This window comes from Grampus griseus (assembly GCF_964374135.1).
Source record: "Grampus griseus genome assembly, chromosome: 20".
Taxonomy (NCBI): Eukaryota; Metazoa; Chordata; class Mammalia; order Artiodactyla; family Delphinidae; genus Grampus; species Grampus griseus.
The window spans coordinates 53,439,386-53,461,334 of record NC_139014.1 but is presented as its reverse complement, the minus strand read 5'-3'; the positions used below and the strand labels follow the sequence as shown (position 1 = coordinate 53,461,334).

Here is a 21,949-nt window from a genome sequence, read left to right as displayed (position 1 = left end):
AGCCTGCGTGCCTGGAGCCCGTGCTCCGCAACAAGAGAGGCCACTGCAATAAGTCCACGCACCGCAATGAAGAGTAGCCCCCGCTCGCTGCAACTAGAGAAAGCCCGCGCACAGCAACAAAGACCCAACACAGCCAAAAATAAAAATTAATTTTTTAAAAAATAAAAAAAACACAAAACCTTATTGTCCACAGGCTTCAGTAGAGACAACATTGGGTCCATGACACACAAAAAAGTAAAGCACCCTTGCTTTAGTTGCCAGGTGGCGGGGAAATGGAGGGTGGCTCTCAGGGGAGGGGCCAGCCTAGGGAGGAAGGCACTAGGGGCTTGGGACAGCAGCTCTTCACCATCTGGAAGGGAAGCATCTCAATATTTTACAAAGGGTGTGGCAGTCCCCATGTGCACCCCGGCTCCAGCCCAGGTGGGCATGTGTGGTGGGTCTCCCTGTAGAATTTGGGTTTTCCTGCTCAACCCAGGGGTGAGGTCCTCGTGACACCCCTAAGGAGTCAAAGCAAAAATATCTGGCTGACTTCAAAGAGACAGAATCTGAGGCCCAGGTCTGGCAAGGTCCAGATCAGCCTTCAAGGTCAACAGCTCGTCATCACCAGAGCCAGGACTAGCCCCACCTGGCCCTGTCTTCTTCCTCCTTCTACTGCCCAGGGATCCTCTGGGTTCCCAGGAAAAGTGCCAGGAACCAAATGCATCAAGTTGCACCATTAGCAGTAGGAACAGTGCCAGAGGCATGAAGACTTAAAAGGAGGCAGGGTGCCAAGGCTTCTCCCAGCCAGGCTCCTCCACGCCCAGGGGACACAGATGAGGGCCTCTTTGGTACATGCTCCAGGGATGGGGACCTCAGAACAGGGACCTCCTTATCCATCTGAAGGTGGAAGTACAGCAGGCCCGATCCAGGACCCCAACCCGATTCGATTTAGCAGGTGCAGTGAGGACTGTTACCAGAGTGGTAGGGGAGGGTTTCCTTCCTGACACCTGTGTTGGCCTAAAAGTCCCTCTTGCTTGCTATACCTTCTCTGTATACTTGTAACCTCCAAAACGACACTTCCAACTCCAAACACTTGTATACCTGTACAGCCTCATCTGCAAACCAAAACCCCCTCCCATCCCACGCCCCTTCCTCCCCTTTGTGACAGCTGACAGTTGCTGACCACTTACTTCTTGGTGAAATTCTTTCTTCCCTCAGTTTTAAAACAGCCTGCTCCCAAACAGGCTCCTGTCCTCACCTCTCCGGCTTTTCTTCCTGTCTCCATCACTGGTTCCTCTCCCTCTGCCCTGCTCTCAAATGCTCATTGGCCTTCCCTGGGGTTACACACGCCCATTCAGTGACCCTCCGTTGTGAGGGGTGGACGGTTAGCACTGAGTGTCCCATTAAGTGGAGCACATTTGGCATTCCGGTCCCCTGCTCACTGAACACCAGTAGAGCCAGGTAGCCACCATCACACATGCTTGAAAATTTAGGACAACTTTGACAGGAAGAGATGAGGGAAGAGCATTCAGGCCCAGTGAACGGCATAAAGCAAAGGTTTGGAGGCAAGATTTATCAGCTGCATTCAACAAAGTGAATATTTACAACGTGAAAGACCTGTGGAGCCTTGTGGTTCAGGTGTTGGGGCTTCTGACAATGGTGGGCCACTGAGGAAGACTAAGCGGGAATGACCTGGCCAGATTATCTCTGGCAGCTGAGTGAAGGGTGGATTGGAAAAAATGAAGCTAACAATAGCCAATATATATTGAGGGCTAGGCCCAAGCCTGGGTGCTTTGTATGTGTTAACTTAGACTGCTCACAATCAATTCTGAGGATTATACCCATTTTTCAGAAAATGCAGGCCCAGAGAGGTTAACTTGCACTGCCAACATTGCACAGCTATTAAGTGGCAGTGTCAGGATGCAAATCTAGGCAGTCTGGCTCCAGAGTCCACGTACTAGCATAGTAGTGGCAGAGGGGTGTTGAGGAGTGTAACTGTAGGAATTCGAGTGAGAGGTGAAGGAACTGGAGAGAAGGAGATGAAGTTGAGATTTTTAAGAGGTGAAATCTCCACGACTGGTGACTGATTGGATGGAGCTGGAAACAGGGAGGAGTAGAGACTGAATCCCTTGTTTGTGCCCTGAATGCTGGGGTAAATAAGATTCTTCCAAGAATCCTCCCTAGGACCCTCGAAGCAGGACGACTGTTGCTCCCCTGTATGCCCAGTTCATCTCATTCTAGGGACAGGTGTTCGTTCCCTGTGTCTCTCTCATTTTAGAATCCCAGAGTTCAGCCCAGGTCCCGGCCCCCAGCAAGTGCTCCACAGAACCCAGTTGAATTCCAGCCCTTCCAGGCCCCTCAGGGTTAGATGAACTCCTCAGCCCAGAGAGGGAGAGGGCAGACTAGCGCCACGTGTATCCAAATTGGCGCTTGGAACAGTAAGCTGTAAACCCTGCAGTAAACTCTCCAGCGATCTCAGTTCCTGAATTTCCTCCATTAAGGAAACAAAGACCTCCGCTGGGTCTGGGGTAGGACTGGGGGTGATGTTATATGCAGGGCAGCCAGGCCAGAGGGCCTCCCCAAGGCAGCTGAGGGCAAGATGGCTCCAGGCCTCAGCCTTCTCTCACTGATGAGGGCTAAAAGGACAACCTAACGGTCCTAGTGGCCTCTGGGGGTCAGGGAAGGTGTGGTAGAGGGCAAGGCCACCTCCCCAACACCTCCCCTCCTACCGTAGAGTCGGGGGCCCTTGTCCCAGCCTCTCTCTGTTCTTCAGGGCTGGCTACGACTTTTGGCCAAAGGTTCCCCTCTCAAGGCCTGGGTCTCCTTCCTTATCAAAGGAAAAACCCTTTCCAGCTGCAACACATACTAAGTGCTGACTCTAGATGCCGGGTGGGGGTCAGGCTGCAGCGGGTTAGGAGACAGGAGGGCCCTGGGACCACATCACGGCCCCCTCAGCCACCACCACACGCACATGCTGGCCCACAACCAGAGAACAGAAAAGGAGAAAGAGTTTATTGAAAACTATATACAGTTGGTCCAACCCCTACTCCAGGCTGCAATCTGGGCAGGTCCCTCCCACACCTCAGGCAGGATCTCAGCCCCTGATGGTAGAGGCCGGGGCTGTGGTCAGGGCCCAGACCCCCTTGGGAAGCTTGACTGCCAGACCCCACAAGGGCCTTCCTCTGTGAATTTACAACTCTAAATGGCCTGTCAGTGGTGGGCAGGGGACAGGGAATGGGTCCCTGCCCCAACCTAGTCAAAGCCTGGATAGGGGAACACTATTCTGAAACTTGGGCCCAAGAGGCCCAGCTCGGCTGTCCGCAAGTCCTGGCTACTCCTCCCACGGGAAGTCTTCCTGGCTATGGAGGCAAACAGCCCCCACCACCCCACCCCACGTGCCAGGCCCCATGGGCTGCACAGACTTGGACGGGGGACGTCAGGCACCCGCCCTCCCAACACTGACTAAGGGTTCAGGGCTTCTGGAGCACTGCCCAGGCGGAAGACCTGGGGCTGGCAGGTGAGTGCTGGGGTGGTCACGGCTGCGGGCCCAGGACCCTCCTGGGGCAGGGGCTGGTTTGGGGGTCAGGGCGTCCCGCTGTAGGAATAGTCTGCTTTGTTGTGCATCACCAGCCGGTCATCCACGAAGTAGAAGCTGTCAGACTGTGTTTCATATGGGTGACGAATCATCTCGTTGACTGCAAGAGAGACCCAGCCAGTTGGGGCAAAGGTCAGAAGCCTGAGCCAGGCCACTGCAGGGGCTTCAGGACTAGGGGACGCGGACAAGCTGAACAAAGAGTTCCCCCAGCCTCTCTGAGCCTCAGTTTCCCTACAGATGACACACGAATGGTGGCCGGACACAAGAGACCCAGGGAGGGAAGAAAGGGGCTCAGACCCACACTCCCCACAACTTGGTCTCTCTGAGTCCCCCTGCATCCCTCCCACAGGGCCCTGCCCACGCACTCAGCTCCTCAGAGAGAGGGGGGAAATCATAGATGTGCTCGCAGGTGTTCTTGCTGCTGGGGATGCAGAAGCCAAAGTGGAAGTCAAAGCTTTTGAGCAGCTGGTTGCGGAAGTAGTGCCTCTCAATCATGCGGAAGTTGTTGACAGGCTTGTCTCCCACCGTGAACTCCACGCTGAGTGAGAGAAGGGGGCGGGGCTGAGCTGGGACTCAAGAAGGGCTCCCTACCACCCTCACCCGCATCTCAGCACCCCCCTAGCCCTCACCCCGGCCCAGTGACTCACGTGGCTCCCACCTGCCTCAGGCGGAGGAAGGCAGGCGTGAACTGGTAGCGGACAAAGCGCCCAGCATTGGGGTCCAGGTCCCGTGGGTTGATGGGCAACCGCTCTGTAATGCACCCCAGCTGGGGCTCAGTGGGTTTCAGGCTGGGGCCCATGCCCACCCGGGCTTTCACCCCAGGCCCCTCATCTGTCTGAATTTTTCAAAACTCCTCAGGAGATCCTGATGTATATTGAGGGTTCAGACCACTGGCTGAATGCTTCCAATTGCTTCCAACTGGTCAGCGGGTCACCAATTTCAACTGAGATTCCCTGAGCCACAAGAGACAAAAAGACCTGGGGCCTCTGGGACTGCAGTTCCCAAGGGGGCCTGCAGGGGGCAGGCTGGCAGGGACTGAAGAGGCAGGATTGTCTTCCCAAGATGTCTAACCCCAGGAGCACAGGGAAGGAAAGGAAGAGGCCCAGCCCCAGGCAGAGGCCCCCCTGCCTGGTGTCTCCTGAGAAGGCCTGGGTGCAAATCCCAGCTCTGCTCTGACTCCTCTGTAGCCTGAGGAGTCCCTGGGCAGCCCATTTCACAGCCCTCGCCCACCTCCCTCTGTCGATGGCCCACCCAACCCACTCACCTGAGGCTGGGGGCTTCTTGATTTCAAAGAGAACAGTGCCTGAATCCATGTCCCGAATCTTGAACCTGACGAAGTCAATCTTGTAGATATTCTCCTCAGGGGAGCACAGATAGTCTAGGGGAGATGGGCGGCTGAGCAAGGAAGGGGCCTGCCCAGAAGCCCCTGCTGCCAACTCGGCTTTAGTGGAACCCTGAACTAGCTACCACCTTCCCTGCTCCTAAGGTCACTGCCTTGCAGAAAGAGAGAAGTGAGCCCCCACCCTGGGGGAGCCCCATAGTGTGCGGGAGACATAGCTCTGCCATTGGGATCTAATGGGAGACAAATCGTTCCATCCTGGTAGCCTCTGGGGTCAGGGAGGGGCAGGGTGGAGGACAAGGTCAGCTTGCCAACACTTTGCCGCCCACCCAGGGGTTGAGGGCCCTTATTCCAGCCTCTGCTTTGCCAGGACTGGCTCGGTGACGTTTAACCAAATGAGTCTCTAATCTGATGGGGAGCCCTTCCCCGCCACCCTGAGAGGGAAGGTAGAGCCCTGCTTTTAGGAACCTCACTCTAACAGGGGTGACACAGCTCTACCTCGGGAGAGGATGCCCCCGCCCCCACCCCATAGCCACCCCTGGCACACATCTAGGTGTGTCAAACAAGGACTTTCTCTGACCTGGGTAGTGCTGGGGCAAGCGAACAACCCTTTCCCTATCCCTCCTCACCCCCACCCCGGCCCCTCCTCTCCCCATAAGAGGCTTACACCAACCCAGCTCCCTTAAGCAGCTTAGCCAAAGCTCTGCTGACCCAAGCCCAGAGCCTGGAATATTGGGGGGAAGGGAGCCACCTTTGCTCCCATCCCTGTTGATCTTCAAGCAGGAGGAGGCCTTAGCAAACAGAGGGAACCCCCTCAAAGGTCATCCATCCAGCCTTGATGCTGAGCCACCCCCAGAGAGAAGAGTACAGGCAAGGCCAGTAAGAGGGTGTGGCAGGTGCATCGGGGGTGTGCACGGGGTAAGGGAAGTCCTCCAGCCCAGAAGAGGAACCAGGAATAGTGGTGGGCCCTGCTTGAGGAAGCTTAGAAATAGCAGGGCCTGATCCAACCCTCACCGCTCGTGCAGCAGCAACTGCAAGCACTCAAGGAGGCCCTGGCAGCAAATAGGAAGGAACAGAGAAGTGCAGTGGGGGCTCTGGTGCTATCAGCCTGCATAGCATCACATCCTCCACGTAGAGGCCCGGAAATCACCCTCCAGGTCCCTAGACCACCTCTTATTCCTCTGGGGCAGGAAGAGGAAGTGAATGTAAAGTCATTCTCTCTCCCTCAAGCCTGGGGCAGCCCCCTCCAGGAAGCCCTCCTGGTAGCCACCTGGCACCTTGTGGTCCAGCAGGGACTACATAGGGCTTGTGGAGGGGCCTGAGCCCTGGCCTGCCCATCACAGCCCATGGTGGTGAGAGGAGAGGAGGAGGAATGGAAGTAGGCAACTCCTACCTCACGCTGTACACACCTTATTTTCACAGAAAGTAAGCACTAATCCAAAGATGTAGAAGGAGGGTGCGGGGCATAAGGAGAGGATGTGGCAGAACTGGGAACAGCAACCTAGTTGCCCAACTCCCAGCTCCGCATAAAGTCCTCCTTCTTCCCCCATTCTCTAACTTCTGGAGCCTCTCCTCTCATTTGAGAACAACTTGCAGTATGACCTCAGTCTATTCTGCCGCAAACTCAACCTATCAACTCCTCTGTCCCTAGAGGAAGTGAGGAACAGGAGAGGCCCATGGCTCAGGACACCACCTCCACTCCCTCCCTCTGCTAGAGAAGGATGAGGCCTGGGACCGAGGGTCAGGCCAGATAAGGGGCAGACTGGCCGAGGGCTCAGAACACAACTGCTCTCTTCCCCTCAGCCACAAATAGCTTCCTAAGCTGGATTCAGGGCTGAGTAATCCAGGAACAAAAAACCTCAGACCTGTGCGATTAAGGTCAGGAGAGACCAGGCAGGGGTGTCAGTGAGGAGAGTCCTGGAGGCCTGTTCTCAACTTTTACAAAAGAAAGCGCTCCTGTGAAGACTCTTCCTCTGCTCATCTACAGCAGATGCCGCATCTCTAAGGGCTATAAATTTCCTCCAAATTCAGAGACACACGGTCGTACATGGGTTGGAAGCCCCCATAGTTGCAAAATAACTTCTAAAGTTACCTAGGACCTGGACAAGTTAGACACCCTATAAGTAAGTTCTGCCCCAGAGCTAACTTGAATCCTAAATGCTGCTGTTGCCAATTACAGCCCAATTGGCACCAACATCAGACTGGCCCGGGCCCCCTCCCTCTACCAGTGCCTGCTTGGGTAAGGCAGCTCAGCGCTCTGGGGGCCTAGCCAAGAATGGTTGCTGCCTGGCTCAGAGAGACGGGAGATGCTGGTCCCCCGAGGACCCAGACGCACAGGCCTAGACCCGCCACCATGGTCTCCTCCACAGCTCTGTTTGGAAGCCCTGGGCTCTGCTGCTCCTGCAGCTCCAGAGCTCAGCTCCACCCCAGCATCTGCCCCCTACCCCCACAGGGGAGCCCCAAGAGTTGCTCTCTCAGAGGGAGCTGCGGCAGGGTTACTAATCAATGAGGCCAAGGCAGTAGGCCACTCCAAACGCCTTCTGTTCTTTGAGGCTCAGCCACTGCCTCTGCCATGAGACTTTCCAGTCCTTGTTCCCTGCCTATGGTGACCCCCTCCCCTGCCCTGAATGCCCAGTTGTCTGCCTCTAGGCAGCAGCCATGAGCAGTCCTGTGGGGCCCTCAGTACTATTGATAAAAGAGCCCTATTTACAGGGCATGCACAGCATGCCAGGCATGGTGCAAAATCAGAGGATTTATTTTCACAATAGCTCTGCAAGGTAGGTATCATTATCCCTGTTTTACAGATGAATATGCTCAGAGAGGTGAAGTTATTAGCCCAAGGTCACACAGTCAATAACATGGCAAAGTTGGAACTTCAACTTAGGCAGTCCAGCTCAGAAACTCAACCACAGTGGAGACCTGGCCTCCCAAAACAGGACAGGCCCTAGTCCAGGCTAAGGGTGGGCATTAACCCACTCCCTTGAGAGCGCCCAGAGCCAACCCACTGAAGCTTCCTCCTCAGGTCCTTTCCTGGGGAGGGGGATGGCCCCAGACTTCCTGGGGTGTCCAGGGTGAAGGCATTAGTGGTCGGGGAGAACTGAGGGTTTTGATACCACCCTAGTAACTCAGCCTCCACCTAGCCTCCAGGGTGGAGGAGACTGAGGGTAGACTGCACTCAGCCCCCTTCCTCATTATTGCAGAGAAAATCTTCAAAGGGCTCTGAAGGCTCTGTGGGGAAGGGGGTCACAGTTGCAGGTGTTGCTCCACTTCCACCTGGGAAAGGGGGATGGACTCCTCAAAAAGGAAGGAGTGGGGTGGAAATAAATCTCTAAAGGGACAAGAGGGACGCAGAGAGAGATCAAGGGAAGGGGGAACATGAGATCTCAGGCCTGGAGTCAGACGTGGAGGGGGACTCTGGTGGGGGAGGGGAGGCGGGGGGAGGGCGGGAAAGGGGGCGGGGGCCCGGGCTCCGCGCGCCTCGAGGGCCCCCTCTCGTGCTCTCCCGCTCCCGCCCGCGGGCGGCGCTCCCTCGCGGGTGCTCACCGCCCGTGATCCGCTGCAGCCCCAGCACGTCCTCCGGCCCGATCTGCTGCTTCCTCTGCAGCGGCCCCGGCCTGGGCCCCGGGCCTGCCTCCGGCTCCGACTCGGACCCGGATTCGGATTCCGCCTGCAGCTCCGTCTTGGTCTCCACGCTCCGGCCCGAGGCCCCTGGAGCGGGCTCCACCCCCGTCCCGGCCCCGCCGCCGCCGCCCTTCTTCACCTTCATGGCCTCCCGGGGCCGCAGCCAGCTTGCTGCCGCGGCGGCTGCCTGCGCCAGCTGGAGCCGAGGGAAGGGGGAGCGTCCGCAGCCCCGCCCCCGGCCGGGCAGGGGCCCCAGGTGCCGCCCCGCCCCCAGGGTGGGCCCGGTACTGGCCCCGCCCACCTCCCGCCCACCTGGGCTACTCACCCGGGGCAGGGAGGCGGCCCGCCCTGGGCTTCTTTCATTTTTTCGATAGGGATTTTAAGGGGTTTTGGCTACCTTTTCCTTCTTACTCGCTGTACTCTAGCCACTCCGCCCCTCCCTCTGCCCGCAAGCAAGTTCCCACCTCAGGGTCTTTGCCTGGGATGCTCTTCCCCCAGATGGCCTCCTCTTGTCCTTCTGGTCTCAGCTCAAATGTCATCTGCTCAGAGACCCTCTCAAACACCCCCAGGCACTATCTGATCAGCCTGTTTTTTCTTTCTAATGCATTATCTGAAATTAGTTTCATTTGCTCACTGCCTCCGCCTCCTAAAAGACCAGTTCAGTGAAAGTGGAGATCCTGTCTTTGTTCTCTATAATACCCAGCACCTAGCACAGTGCCCCGTGCAGCCTGTGCTCAATACCGTTGACCCTTGAACAACATGGGTTTGAAGTGCGTGGGTCCACCTATCTGTGGATTTTTTTCAGTAGAAAATACTACAGTACTACACGATGGGTTGGCTGAATCTCTGGATATGGAACTGCAGATCAACAGAGCCAAATATAAATTATGCTCTGATTTTTGAATGCACAGAGGGTGGGCACCCCACCCCCGACGTTGTTCAAGCGTCAACTGTATGTTCTTTTTTTGAATTTATGAATCAGTTAGTATCTGAGGGCTTACACTGGTACAAGCTATTCTCTCCCAGACCCCCTGCTAGACAACCCAGGACATATCGAAGGACAATAGCCTACAATGTCCAGCCACCACAGGGCCCTCCAGGACATCGAGGCAAGAAGGGCACATGGCCAGGTGGAAGCAAAATGGACCAGTGAGCCCAGGAGGACAGACACCAGGAAACCATTACTTACACACGAATGAAGAATGAAAGGTATGCTCATACTTCATATCATTCCAATTCACATTCAACCAATGTTTCTTGAGAGCCCAGAATATACCAGATACTATCACAGGCTCATCACATTTAATCCTCACAACCACCTTGTAGGGGAGGTATCATTAGTACTATTTTAACAAATGAAAAACTGAGGCTCAGAGAGGATAAAGTGGCTTGTTCAAAGCTCCCCAGATGATAAGTACAGAAGCAAGGGTTTGAATTCAGGCATGTTTAATCCCAAGTCCAGAACTTTCCCCGCTCACCACACTGCCTCTATGAAAGGGTGAAGGGAACCTCTGCCACACCCAGCATCAGGCTGCACACAACAGGTACAGCCAGCCAGGAGGGAGGGGAGTCAAGGAGAAGGTCCCAGAGGTGACAGGTGCTTGGCCCCTTCTATGAGAGCAGTGCTAGGGCCCTCCCTGAGGGGTTAGAGAGAAGCGTGGAGAGAAGGGCCCTAGAATCCAACCCAGGGCTTTCCCCTAATGCTCCCTCTCAGTGCAAGAGGACTGTGAGGAACAGGGCAGAAGCACAAGCTGCCCCTGCTCCAGAGGGAGACAGAAAAGGGCCTTCAAGTTCAGGCCGGGTAAGGAGGCCCAGATGATGTGTCTTTTGAGGATAGGGGGGTGGGGGGGTGGGGGGATGAAGAGTGGGAGGGACCTGAGTCAGAAGAACGGGAAGGAGTGTTATACTTTGACTGCTGGAGTAGCAACAGAGCAGGCTGGAGACAAGTCATTTGTGGCAGGCCCCATTATGTGCCTCTCAATCTAACACCTCCCCTCCTGGCTGGAAAGGAAGGCTTCCTACTGATGCTGTCCTGCTCAGTCTATCTTCTCAGGCTTTTTCCAGGACTTGCGAGTCTCCAGGAAGATCTTGAACAGGGACAAGAGGATGGGCACAGCCATAGGCAGGAAGAGTGGGATGTAGATGGCAAACTTCTGGTCATCAGGGAAATAGAGGAGGTGGAGGAGCGAGGGATCAAAAAAGGCACGCTCTGAGGATGTCACAGCTTCCTGGCTGGCAACGAAGGCAGAAGCCAGGTGCCCAGAGGCCAACTCCTCCGCTGCCTTCTGGACTGCAGCTACAGCCCTGTACACCTAGGAAAGGGGCAGGGAGTTACCAAAACGTCCTAGGCATCGGTTGGTGGGGAGGGTGGGAGAGGGCCTCACTGTGTCTTCCGTCTACCAGGCAGGTTGCCTGGAGTTCGCCCAGGATATGTGGAGGCCGGTAGAAAAGGGCTAGGGGGTATCTTCTTAGTGCCTGCTTAACACCTCACACCCGCACTTAGACTCCTTACTAGGGAGCTGGCACTGACCTCTAGAGGAAGCCTGGGCACTCAAGGATGGCATGCCCACACATCCTCTGGACCTCAAATGGCTCTCTGGTTTCACCACACCCTGGGCCCTGCTGGCCACTCCAGTCCTAGGCCACAGAATCCATCCCCTGCCTGCTTACCTCAGATGCCACATCGTCCTTGATGACAATGTTGCTGATCTTGCCCAGAAGCTGGGCCAGGGAAGTGAGAGTGGTGGTAGCTGTGGCCAGGTTCTCCACTGACCGAGCCCAGAGCAGCCGGTCCAGCTCCCAGCTCATTATCCCTTCACTCTTAGGCCCTGAAAACAGGCATTTTGGAGGCAACTGGGGCTGAGCAATCCCGAAGAGTAGCCTGTAGGAACAGCAAAGAAGGTCAGAGGGGCAGAAGGTGGGAGAAGATGGTTAGGATTCCTAGAATAACTATTAGGATTTTCGATCTCACCCAGAACCACAGGGGTTGTAGGAAGTGCCTTAGCGTCTTAGGGGGTGAGCAGCAACACTAAGTAACACAGAGCCCCAAGCCCCACTTTAACTAGTGGTTTTTCACTTTTACCTGTTTCTATATTGTTTCTATATTATAAGATCTTGTGTGAAAAAAGGTTCCATGGCTAAAATATTTCTAATTAACACCAACTAGTTTAATCCCCTCACCCTGTCTACCCTCTCTTTGGACAAATGGGGCCCCTGAGCCTTAGTTAAGGGATGATCCAGGACCACCTCTGACAAGGCATGCGTGCTGTGCCTCTCTATCCCTGCACCATGGCAGACATTGCTAATCAATCAGAATCCTCTTTCCTGATGAGCCCAGACACAGCCTTAGAATACTCAACACAGGGCATCAGGAAGCCACTATCAATAGATCCGTTCGCACAAGAATTAACAGCTATTTTCTTAAGCATCCCTAATCACAGCCTATGGACCTGACATTCATGAGCCTATTTTTCCTAAAACGCTTTTTGTCAACAACTAGTCTTTCTTAAGAGAAGGATGAAGTGATCCTTGGAAACCTTTCTTGGTTTCCTTGGGGCTCCAGGCACAGCCAAGGTGTCCCTGCCAAGTGAGGGTTTACTGCACTCAGCCCAGGAGACTGTGGTCAGTCTCAGTGGCCTCGCCCCCAAGTGGATCCCCCAGGACCTCACCGCAACTGAGCCAGGAACACCTCCATCACCCGCACCATGTCCACCTTGACTCTCACCGGCAGCTCCGAGCCATTGTAGGCTTTGGGGTCCACATTGTATACCTGCAGGGGGAAATAAGGGTGCCTCAACATCACGCCAGGACCATGCACAGCTCTGCCCTAGACACTCTGGAGGCCATGAGAGGAAAGGAAGACATACTCTGTGCTCTTTAAAAATTACAAACCTAATATTTTTGGAATACCTGCTATTAGGAGCTTTATATAAATTATCTCCTCTACTCCCTCAAAAATTTTGTTAAAGAAATATTTTTAATTCCATTTTAAAGTTCCTACCCATGAGAAACTCCAATCTAACAGGGGAGACAACATTCCCAACCTTGTTAAGACTCCCACAAACAGGGCCAAGATCTAAGTTATACACAGAATAGTCCTAAGTCAGCGCAAACTGCAAGTGCAAAAGCGTCCTACTATAAACACTGATGGAAATAAGAAGCAGTGGGGCTGGTGGGGGGCGGTGGGGGGCACGAGCTCACAGCACCTCACCACCACCCCCCAACCCAGGCTGGGCCACAGAGGACACCAGAGGAACAACAGAAGAACAGTCTCAACGAACACCCCTGACGTTTGGGCTCTGGGGTCTCCGTGGTGTGACCATACCATAATGCCACCCCAGCGGGGGCTGTGGAAGGCGTTGGTGGCCACTGGAGCGCCATCCTTGTCCTGAATGTACAGGGGGGAGTGGGCAAGCTCAGGAACATAGAGTAGAAAGTTGAGCACCGGGTAAAGGGAGGCAGCGCTAGATCCTGTGGCACAAAGAGAAGGGGAGTCAGCACACCAAACACGCTGGGTCTAGATCTTAGGTCTAGGTCAGCCTCTAACTTGCTGGTCACTCACTCTGGGCCTCATTTTCCCCAACTGATAATCACTAGGATATCCTCCAGGCCTGGGTTTCTGTGCTAAACAACCTCAGCATTCTCCCGAGATGTGCCACATACATGAAGTGCAGTCCTCAGCCTCAAACTGCCCCCAAATCGCCTCTCCTCCAACAGCCTCCCACCTTTTTCGGCAGTGCCATAAAGCAGTCCCTTGGACCTTGTAGGAAAGAAGGGAGGGAAGGAGGGAAGCAGGGAGGGAGGAGGAATTCACCAAGGCCTCATGTGCTGCCCCACCCATACCCCTTGGTCCACACTGGCCTAACCCTGGTGCCTAAAATTCCACAACTAGTGATATACTCCCTTTGGTTTGCCTCTATTACAGTTCTACTGTACTGTACTACCTACTCTTCTGAGGTACCAGCGCCAAAGTGAAAAACTGGAACCCCAGCTTCAAGGTTCCTCAGCCTCAATCAGCAGAACTGTCGATTCAAATTCTGCCTTCCTGTATTTCTGCTGCTGTCTTTCCTACACGTGTGGCCATATTTTTCCTGGATGGCTTGCAGGGAGGGAGACGCAGCCTATCCATTTGTTTATAAAAAGTGTTGGGAATGTTTAATCAATGCTTTTGGATGTGACAGTGTGGAGATGGAGATGTCAACAGACTATCGTGGAAAAGGAACCTAAATGCCCAGCACCTCCTCAACGCCCTTGGACCAACCCAACCTGGGAGCCATCGCTATATATAACCCGCCTCCCACCCCAGGCTGAGCCTTCAGGGTCCTTCCCGGGCCTGGCAGAAAGACCCTCATGGTCAGGAACTCACCCAGCCGGGACTCCACTGGGTTGATGACATGGGGGAGGCTGTGTGCGGCCAGATAATAGCTGGAGGAAGCTGGGTCAAAGCGGGGGTTTACCCCCAACACTGCGTAGTAAAGGATCTGTAGAGCAAAGAGGGAGCACGCTATTTGTCTACTGAGCTATATTCCAATTTGTCCCCCCAAAAGATTTGAGGTGCCTTAAAAAGATAACCATTAGGCAGGGCAAAATATAAGAGACAAAAATCAAGGCCGAGAGAAAGCAGGAGTAGGGAAAAAAATAACAAAGCCAAGGGTAAAGTTAACACACTAAATCCAGGTTTTGAACACCACGTTATTTTACCAGGCTTTCTCACAGCCTAAACAAAGAATAGCATAATTCAGTGTCCACAAGATCAAATCAAATCAGTTATTCAGCAGTAATTTCTCCCACTACCAAGACCTGATAAAAATTTCTCCCACCTTTTCCCTAAAAGGACACTGTGTAATTCAGAAGACTACATTCATCACATCTTTGTTGTTACTACATTAACATATCTCAGGAAGTTTTTTTGTTTGTCTTTTAATAAATTTTTAGGATGGCACAACTGGTGAATACAGTTCCAGAGGGAGCCATAAGGAAGTTACTTTTTTAACAAGCATTGACAAAACTCCCCAAGCTGGACACCAAGGAGGAAAAGTAGACCCCAGAACCATATACATACACAGGAATTTCCTGGCAAATCAGCAAGCTCAAAGAGCTGGAAGAACAGACTACACTTGTAAATGCCAAATATGGAGGGACTTGGGAAAGGATGGTGCAGCGGGGAAAAGGGCTCCTCAACTTGCTCCCAGTCTCACCTGAGAGTCCACAGAGAAGTTGCCCACAGCTCTGAGGGCATTCAGGAAGGGCTGCACGTAGCGCCGGACAGCCCCCTCGATGTCCCAGTGGACGTCATGGGACTTGGGGTCAGGGTTGAGTAAACTGAAGGTGATTTCATAGCCTATAAAAACAGGAGTCAGGGAAGCCAGAGGCATCTGTGGATCAAAGGCAGCCTGTACCCCTGGCTGAGTTGAACTTGGTTCTCCTCTGAAATGGGGCTGGTTGCCATCATGGACGCAAAGGGAGGATAAAACTGGGATGAGGAACACCGAGTGCTTTAAGAAAAAGATGAAACCACAGAAGAAAGGAGTGAAGCGTTTGCATGCAGATTCCCCTCCTGCCCCACCGTCTCCACATAATTCATTTCCCTCTCCCTTCCCGTGGCACAGCCCGGTCACCCTACCCAAGCTGGACTTGAGAGGCCGCCTCTTATCAGAGCTCCACTTGTCCTCTGGGAGGTGGTCAGCCAAGGCTGCAGCAAGCACGTCCTCAGTCAAAGACATGGCCTGGGCTACTTGGATTACACGGTGGCCAATGATGTTAAAGGCCTCCCGGTGCATTATCCCCCGCACAACTGCCATCCTCTTGGGCCCAATGTAGCTCATCATGTCCTATGAGGGGCAAGCAAGGGACAGAATGCCCACGGCTCAGGGAAGAAAGCAGAAGAGCACTCTGGCTCCTGTCTTTGAGAATCTGGCCTTTTGCCACCGACCAACAGGACTGCACCTCTCTCTAGACTCATTGGGAACTCTTATGTCAACATTTCTGAGCTATGGGTATATATGAGTGTTTTCATTCATTTCAGTTCCCTTCTCCTTCCCAGATGACATAGGTGCAGGCAACAGCTATATCTTCATGGGCTGGAAACTAAGAGACGGCATGCTGAGCAAGAATAAACAAACAACTGGAAAGTTTGATATAAGTAAATGGCAAATGGCAAAGAGGCAAGTACAAGAATTTTCACATCAGCATTATTTGTAATAGGATAAAACTGGAGACAATCCAAATGCCTGTCAGCAACAGAATGGATAAATTGTGATATGTTTATACAATGAAACATTAGACAGAATTTTAAATGAATGTATTAGATTCAACTAGACATATTTTCATAGATGATTCAAACATAAAGGTCAAGCAAAATGAAAACTAGAGAAGAACATGCGCTTCATTACGGCATTTATATAAAGTTCAAAAATATATAAAATTAAACATATTGTTTATAGAGATATATGTGATAAAACTTGAAAGAAAAATATGAAAATGATACATACAAACTATGGTCACTTTTGGCTGCAAGGGAGTGGGATATAATCATGGAGATGCACAGGGCTGTATTATAGTTTGCAAGCTAGGGGTGGGTACATGGATGTTTATTAAAATTTTCCTTCATCTTTTTGTAATAATTAATATTTCATTATAAATTAAAAAATAAAATGGTAGCTGGTACAGCTCCCACCAAACCTTTTGCTCAGAAACTGAAAAGGTCAATGTATTGCTCATATTATCATCACAGCCCATTCAAACCAGCTTCTTTAACTCTATTGATTTTTTTTCCACTTTAAATTGGAACTTTAGGACTTCCCTGATAGTGCAGTGGTTAAGAATCCGCCTGCCAATGCAGGGGACATGGGTTCGAGCCCGGGTCCGGGAAGATCCCGCATGCCACAGAGCAACTAAGCCTGTGTGCCACAACTACTGAGCCTGCACTCTAGAGTCCGTGCTCCGCAACAAGAGAAGCCACTGCAATGAGAAGCCCACGCACCTCAACGAAGAGCAGCCCCCGCTCACTGCAACTAGAGAAAGCCCACGTGCAGCAAAGAAGACCCAATGCGGCCCAAATAAATAAATAAATAAATTTATTTTTTTAAAAAAGGGAACTTTAACCACATACAAGCCTTGGATTTAGAAAGACCCAGAGTCAATGAAAACAATCCCTATTTGCATTCTTTTTAAAAAATACTTGAGGAGAGTTTTCTGTAGCAAACGGAAGGAATGGGCAGCAATACTGCAAGAAGGAGACTTAGGAGAGGACAAGCTGAAGGGAGAAGGCATGTCCGCAGCCTCTCTGCTCACCCTACCTGAGGGAGAAGTGAGGAGTGTTCAGAGATCACGTACACCGTCAGGGAGCCCTCTGCTTGCTCCGATGGCTCAGCAAACATGGTTTCTGCCTCTGGGGACAAGAACAGGTGGTGTACCAGGAGCGCAAACACCATTCCCTCTCCCTCTGGCTCCCACACGGTGCCTAACCCATCACTCCACCTCCCGCTCACACCCAGCTGACACTGTGGCCAGGTCTGGCCCTGGGTGGCCCAGGCTGAGACACAAGGTATCTCATTCCCAGCTTTCCCAGAGAGATTTTGGAGTTAAGACAAGTTATGGAGGGAGTCCCCTGGTGGCCTAGTGGTTAGGATTCCGGGCTTTCACTGCCGTGGCCCAGGTTCAGTCCCTGGTCAGGGAACTGAGATCCTTGCAGGACACACGGCACAGGCCCCCAAAAAAAGGACAAGATATAGAAACTACACACTTAGAGATCAGAAGGAAAAAGAGGGCTTCCTGTTAAAATGATCACCCCTCCTAGTACCTTGTATACTGCCCAATGACAGGGCTTCCTCCTCATGATCCAAAGCCCTCCGATAGGCCTTCTGGAAACGGCATTTGATTTTCAATTTGTCTTAGAGAGAGAAAGAAGCATGATGAGAAGAGCAAATGTCAGACTCTGCCCACCCTTCCAGCCCTAATGCTGTCCAGTGTCCGAGGAGAGCAAGATGATTGTTTGCAGAGAAATACCAAGAAGCAACAGCCAATTCTAATGATTTCTGCATGGATGATATAAATACATGACACTCCACCTCTTCCACCTGCCCAGCTCTTGCCTCTCGCTGTGCACCTTCAACCTGAAGTACCCTCCCCACAGGGAAATCTATTACAATATTCATTACATTAGTAGGTAAAAGGAGGAAAACCATATGATCGTTTCAATAGATGTCTCAAAATAAACTCAGTGAACATTCTTGATAAAAATAAGATGCACACTTAATGACAAAACACTATAGTTCCATTAAAATTAGCACGAAAACAAGGATGCCTGCTATCTCCCCTATTATTCAGCACTGTTCTTCCTGAAGTTCCTGACCAATGCAATAAGTGAAAAAAGAGAAACATGAATATTTGAAAGAAAGAGACAAAATGGCCACTTTTTGAAGTAGTATAATTATTTTCAAAGGGAATCAAAGAGAACCAACTAAAAAACTATTATAAGAAAATGCAAGAATGGGTAGCTTTCTAATAAATACCAGCAATATCTAATTAAAAAAGCAATATTTTTAAAAATCCCAATTGCAGTAACAATAAAGAATATAAAAATATCCAGGAATACATGTACAAAACTGTAAGAAAAAAAAAAACCAAGACTTTACTCAATGACATAAAAGAAGATCTGAATAAAATGGAAACACATACAAGGCTCCTAGATGGAAAAACTAAATATTCTCAGAATATCAATTCTCTCCAAGTTAATCTAAACATGTAAGGCAATCCCAAAGGGATTTTTTTCGCCACCTGGAACTTGACAAGCTGAACCTAAAATTTATTGGGAAAGTTCTTCTTTACAGAATTCCAGAAGAATGCAGAAGAAATGGCAGAATTTAAAAATTGCCATTTTGCAACCTAATGAAATGGATTCCAGTATCAACAGATGCTAAAATCATCAGGTGAAAGGTTGACCGAGAACTAAAATACAGAAGTCAAGCTGACAATATCTGAACTAAATAATCATCTTTGCATCACCCAAAGTGAAACAACCAGGCCACTACATGATATAACACGATAGGAAGTACAACACACCAACTGTGAAGTATTCTTGCCTAAAAAACCGAACATGGGTAGTGTATATATGTCCATGCCACTCTGTCACTTCACCCCAGCTTACCCTTCCCCCTCCCCATGTCCTCAAGTCCATTCTCTACGTCGGCGTCTTTATTCCTGTCCTGCCCCTAGGTTCTTCAGAACCACTTTTTTTTTTTTTAGATTCCATATATATGTGCTGGCATCCAGTAGTTGTTTTTCTCCTTCTGACTTACGTCACTCTGTATGACAGACTCTAGGTCCATCCACCTCACTACAAATAACTCAATTTCGCTTCTTTTTATGGCTGAGTAATATTCCATTGTATATATGTGCCTATATACAGTACCAAACGTAAAATAGATAGCTAGTGGGAAGCAGCTGCATAGCACAGGGAGATCAGTTCAGTGCTTTCTGACCACCTAGAGGGGTGAGATAGGGAGGGTGGGAGGGAGATGCAAGAGGGAGGGGATATGGGGATATATGTATACATATAGCTGATTCACTTTGTTATACAGCAGAAACTAACACAACATTGTAAAGCAATTATACTCCAATAAAGATGTTAAAAAAAAAAAAAAAACTGAACCTGGGGACTTCCCTGGCAGTCCAGTGGTTGGGACTCTGTGCTTCCACTGCAGGGGGCACGGGTTCAATCCCTGGTCGGGGAACTAAGATCCTGCATGCCACAAAGTGCGGCCAAAAAATAAATTTAGGACTTCCCTGGTGGCGCAGTGCTTAAGAATCCGCCTGCCAATGCAGGGGACACGGGTTCGAGCCCTGGTCCGGGAGGATCCCACATGCTGCAGAGCAACTAAGCCCGTGCGCCACAACCACTGAACCTGCACTCTAGAGCCCTCGAGCCACAACTACTGAGCCAACGCACTGCAACTACTGAGCCCGCGTGCTGCAGCTACTGAAGCCTGTGTACCTAGAACCCATGCTCCGCAAAAAGAGAAGGCACTGCAATGAGAAGCCCTTGCACCACAACAAAGAGTAGCCCCCGCTCTCTGCAACCAGAGAAAGACCACGAGCAGCAATGATGACCCAACTCAGCCAAATTATAAATTAAATAAATAAATAAATTTTAAAAAATTAAAAAACTGATTTTAAGTAAACCTCTAGATCTAACTACCAGTTTATAAGAAATATGGAGACTAGAGAAATAAATTAAATGAAACCAAGAGGAAGAAATCTGCCAAATCCAGAATGTGAGATGTTCTATCAAACAAATGACCTGGTTTCTCCAACAAATCAATGAAAACAAGTATATTGGGATGGGGTAGGGAGAGCTGGTATATAATAAAAGAGACAAGAGACTTAAAATGGGGACCATAATGTTAGGATTAAATGAGGCAACACGTGTAAAGTGTTTCACCGAGTTTCTGGCATATAATGAACAACTAATATTAGCTATCATTATTACTAACTAGTGTTATCCTTCCCTCTCCTCCTTATTTAACTTGAATTCCTACATATCCTTTAAAAATCTGGCTTAAAAATTACAGCTCTCAAAACCTTCTCTACCTTTCTTTCCTCCAGACAGTTATAGTCTCTTTCTTAAGTACAATCTCTGTTTCTTATATACTTATATACTTCTGAGATTTCTTTGTCTCTCTCCCCTACCTATGAATTTCTTGAAACCAATATCAATTTCTTATTCATCCCCAAATTCCTGATACCTACGTGCCTAACACTCCGTAAAGTATTTAATGTTAAACTGAATAAGGTCTGTATGTAAGTCCAAATTGATTCCAAACCCTGTGTTCATTCCACTACATCCCACATCCTCCCCTAACCCGTAATGAGCATCACCTACTTCTGATCAGGTAGCACAACTGTTTTATGAATAAAACTGCCCCTTTAATGGTGAATACTGAATTTAAAGCTGCTTTTTTTCTTAGCAAACACACTGTTCATTCAAAGTGGCCTTTTAATAAGTTTGTAATCACCTTTACGGGATACCCATGCTCCGCCTATCCAACCTATCTGCGGACTGAACTCAGACCAGAAAGGCAGCCCTGATCAGGAACTCACACTTCAGAGGGATCTCTCTCTCATGCACAACGGTGAAGGGCAGCTTTTCCTGGTCGTCCAATGGCACTGATTCCTGGGTAAACACGACAGTGACCGGCACCATGAGCCGGAGCTGCGGGAAGAAGCATCAGGGCCATCAGTGAGTCTCCATCTTGCCGGTGGGCTGTCCCGTGGTCCTCCACCACCGAGGTCTTACCTGCAGGGAATTCAGCCCACTGATCTGGGAGTAAGGCAATGGGGCCCGGTAGGTCTCCGTGGTCTTCCACCAGAGCGGCAGCCCCAGCACGATGACCACCGCGGCAAAGAAGAGAGCGGCGCGCTTGCCTCGAACCACCTCTGGGGACACGGGGGGATCCACTGAGGCGCCGCCAGAGGTGGGCTCGGGTGCCGGCCCCACCCCCGACGCGGAGGAGCCCCGGCAAGCTGTACTCAGAACCTCTCAGCCCGCACTCGAAGGGATTCCCCGGCGAGGGGCCCGGACCCTAGTCTGAAGGGATGCTGTCTGAGACGAACCCCGAACCCCCATCCGCGGGACCTCTGGCACAACACAGTCCCCACCCCCGCATTCCTCCCTCGCAATCCGCGAGCCGCAGCCCCCTCCCGAAAGCCGCCGCACCTAGGTCTGTAGCTGCGGCCCCCGGGGCCGCCATACTCGCTTCCAACCACTCTTGCTGCCGAAGGGAGGAGCTGCGTAGGCCTCCCCCAATCGGAAACCCGCAAGGAGTGGGCGCGCCCACGGCAGCGATCGCGACCAATCACGAGCGGCACTCCAGACGAAAACCGACGAAGGGTGGGCGGGGTGCGCAGAGAGCTTCTCCCAGAGATTGAAAGGACGCTGCCACGGCGATTGAGGAGCTGTGCGGGTTTCGGTTTTGCTGGAAGACACCCTGCGCTTCCTTGTGGAACCCACTCCTAGCCCAGGGAATAAGAGCGCAAACTCTGCAGTTGTTAAATACTAGCCGGGAGACCACGGGAAGCTGTAAGTCTCAGTGTTCTCATCTGAAAAATGGAGATTCTTGACTAAAACGAGGTCATTCATGGAAAGAGCACACGGAAAGTCGCTTATCACGATCATTGTTTATCATCCCTATTATAGAGCTCCTCTTTCGGAGGAGCAAGCTAATAGTACGTTTTTAGGATATTTAGCTCATGTAATATTTTTAAAATTCATTTGAATTCATTTGCAACTTGTTAAAGTCTGAATACCTCACTTAAAATTCTTGAAAATTCATGAGCACAGAATTCTGGATGATCCTGATCACTTGGGTTCAAATCCCAGCTTCACCACTTTACCTGAGTGAGCTTGAGAAGTTTAT

At 51.2% G+C, this 21,949-nt stretch overlaps 2 protein-coding genes across 2 annotated transcripts; both read right to left on the bottom strand.

The window, feature by feature from the left end:
- Window positions 1–2,974: 2,974 nt before the first annotated feature.
- Window positions 2,975–8,712, bottom strand: UNC119 (unc-119 lipid binding chaperone). Its single transcript, XM_082678342.1, has 5 exons — window positions 8,457–8,712; window positions 4,839–4,952; window positions 4,222–4,324; window positions 3,940–4,112; window positions 2,975–3,674 (listed from the first exon to the last, which is right to left on the bottom strand). The coding sequence occupies exons 1-5, from the start codon at window positions 8,677–8,679 to the stop codon at window positions 3,562–3,564; spliced, it is 726 nt and encodes a 241-aa protein (XP_082534468.1). The 5' UTR covers window positions 8,680–8,712; the 3' UTR covers window positions 2,975–3,561.
- Window positions 8,713–9,914: 1,202 nt separating this feature from the next.
- PIGS (phosphatidylinositol glycan anchor biosynthesis class S) lies at window positions 9,915–21,302 on the bottom strand. Its single transcript, XM_082680020.1, has 12 exons — window positions 21,250–21,302; window positions 20,830–20,969; window positions 20,634–20,745; window positions 17,335–17,424; window positions 16,832–16,923; window positions 15,157–15,364; window positions 14,732–14,874; window positions 13,900–14,014; window positions 12,859–13,004; window positions 12,203–12,303; window positions 11,205–11,415; window positions 9,915–10,846 (listed from the first exon to the last, which is right to left on the bottom strand). Exons 1-12 carry the CDS (start codon window positions 21,281–21,283, stop codon window positions 10,571–10,573), a joined length of 1,668 nt encoding a protein of 555 aa, XP_082536146.1. The 5' UTR covers window positions 21,284–21,302; the 3' UTR covers window positions 9,915–10,570.
- Between the last annotated feature and the right edge of the window lie 647 nt (window positions 21,303–21,949).

Excerpts from the sequence above, each read along its gene's own strand:
- UNC119 (XM_082678342.1), bottom strand. The coding sequence starts at position 8,679 with ATGAAGGTGAAGAAGGGCGGCGGCGGCGGGGCCGGGACGGGGGTGGAG. Across the intron at positions 4,325-4,838 it reads CAAGAAGCCCCCAGCCTCAG|AGCGGTTGCCCATCAACCCA; the intron begins GTGAGTGGGTTG and ends GGTGCATTACAG. Across the intron at positions 4,113-4,221 it reads CTGAGGCAGGTGGGAGCCAC|CGTGGAGTTCACGGTGGGAG; the intron begins GTGAGTCACTGG and ends TCTCTCACTCAG.
- PIGS (XM_082680020.1), bottom strand. The coding sequence starts at position 21,283 with ATGGCGGCCCCGGGGGCCGCAGCTACAGACCTAG. Across the intron at positions 20,746-20,829 it reads GTGGGCTGAATTCCCTGCAG|CTCCGGCTCATGGTGCCGGT; the intron begins GTAAGACCTCGG and ends TTCTTCCCGCAG. Across the intron at positions 17,425-20,633 it reads GAGAGAGATCCCTCTGAAGT|ACAAATTGAAAATCAAATGC; the intron begins GTGAGTTCCTGA and ends TCTCTCTCTAAG.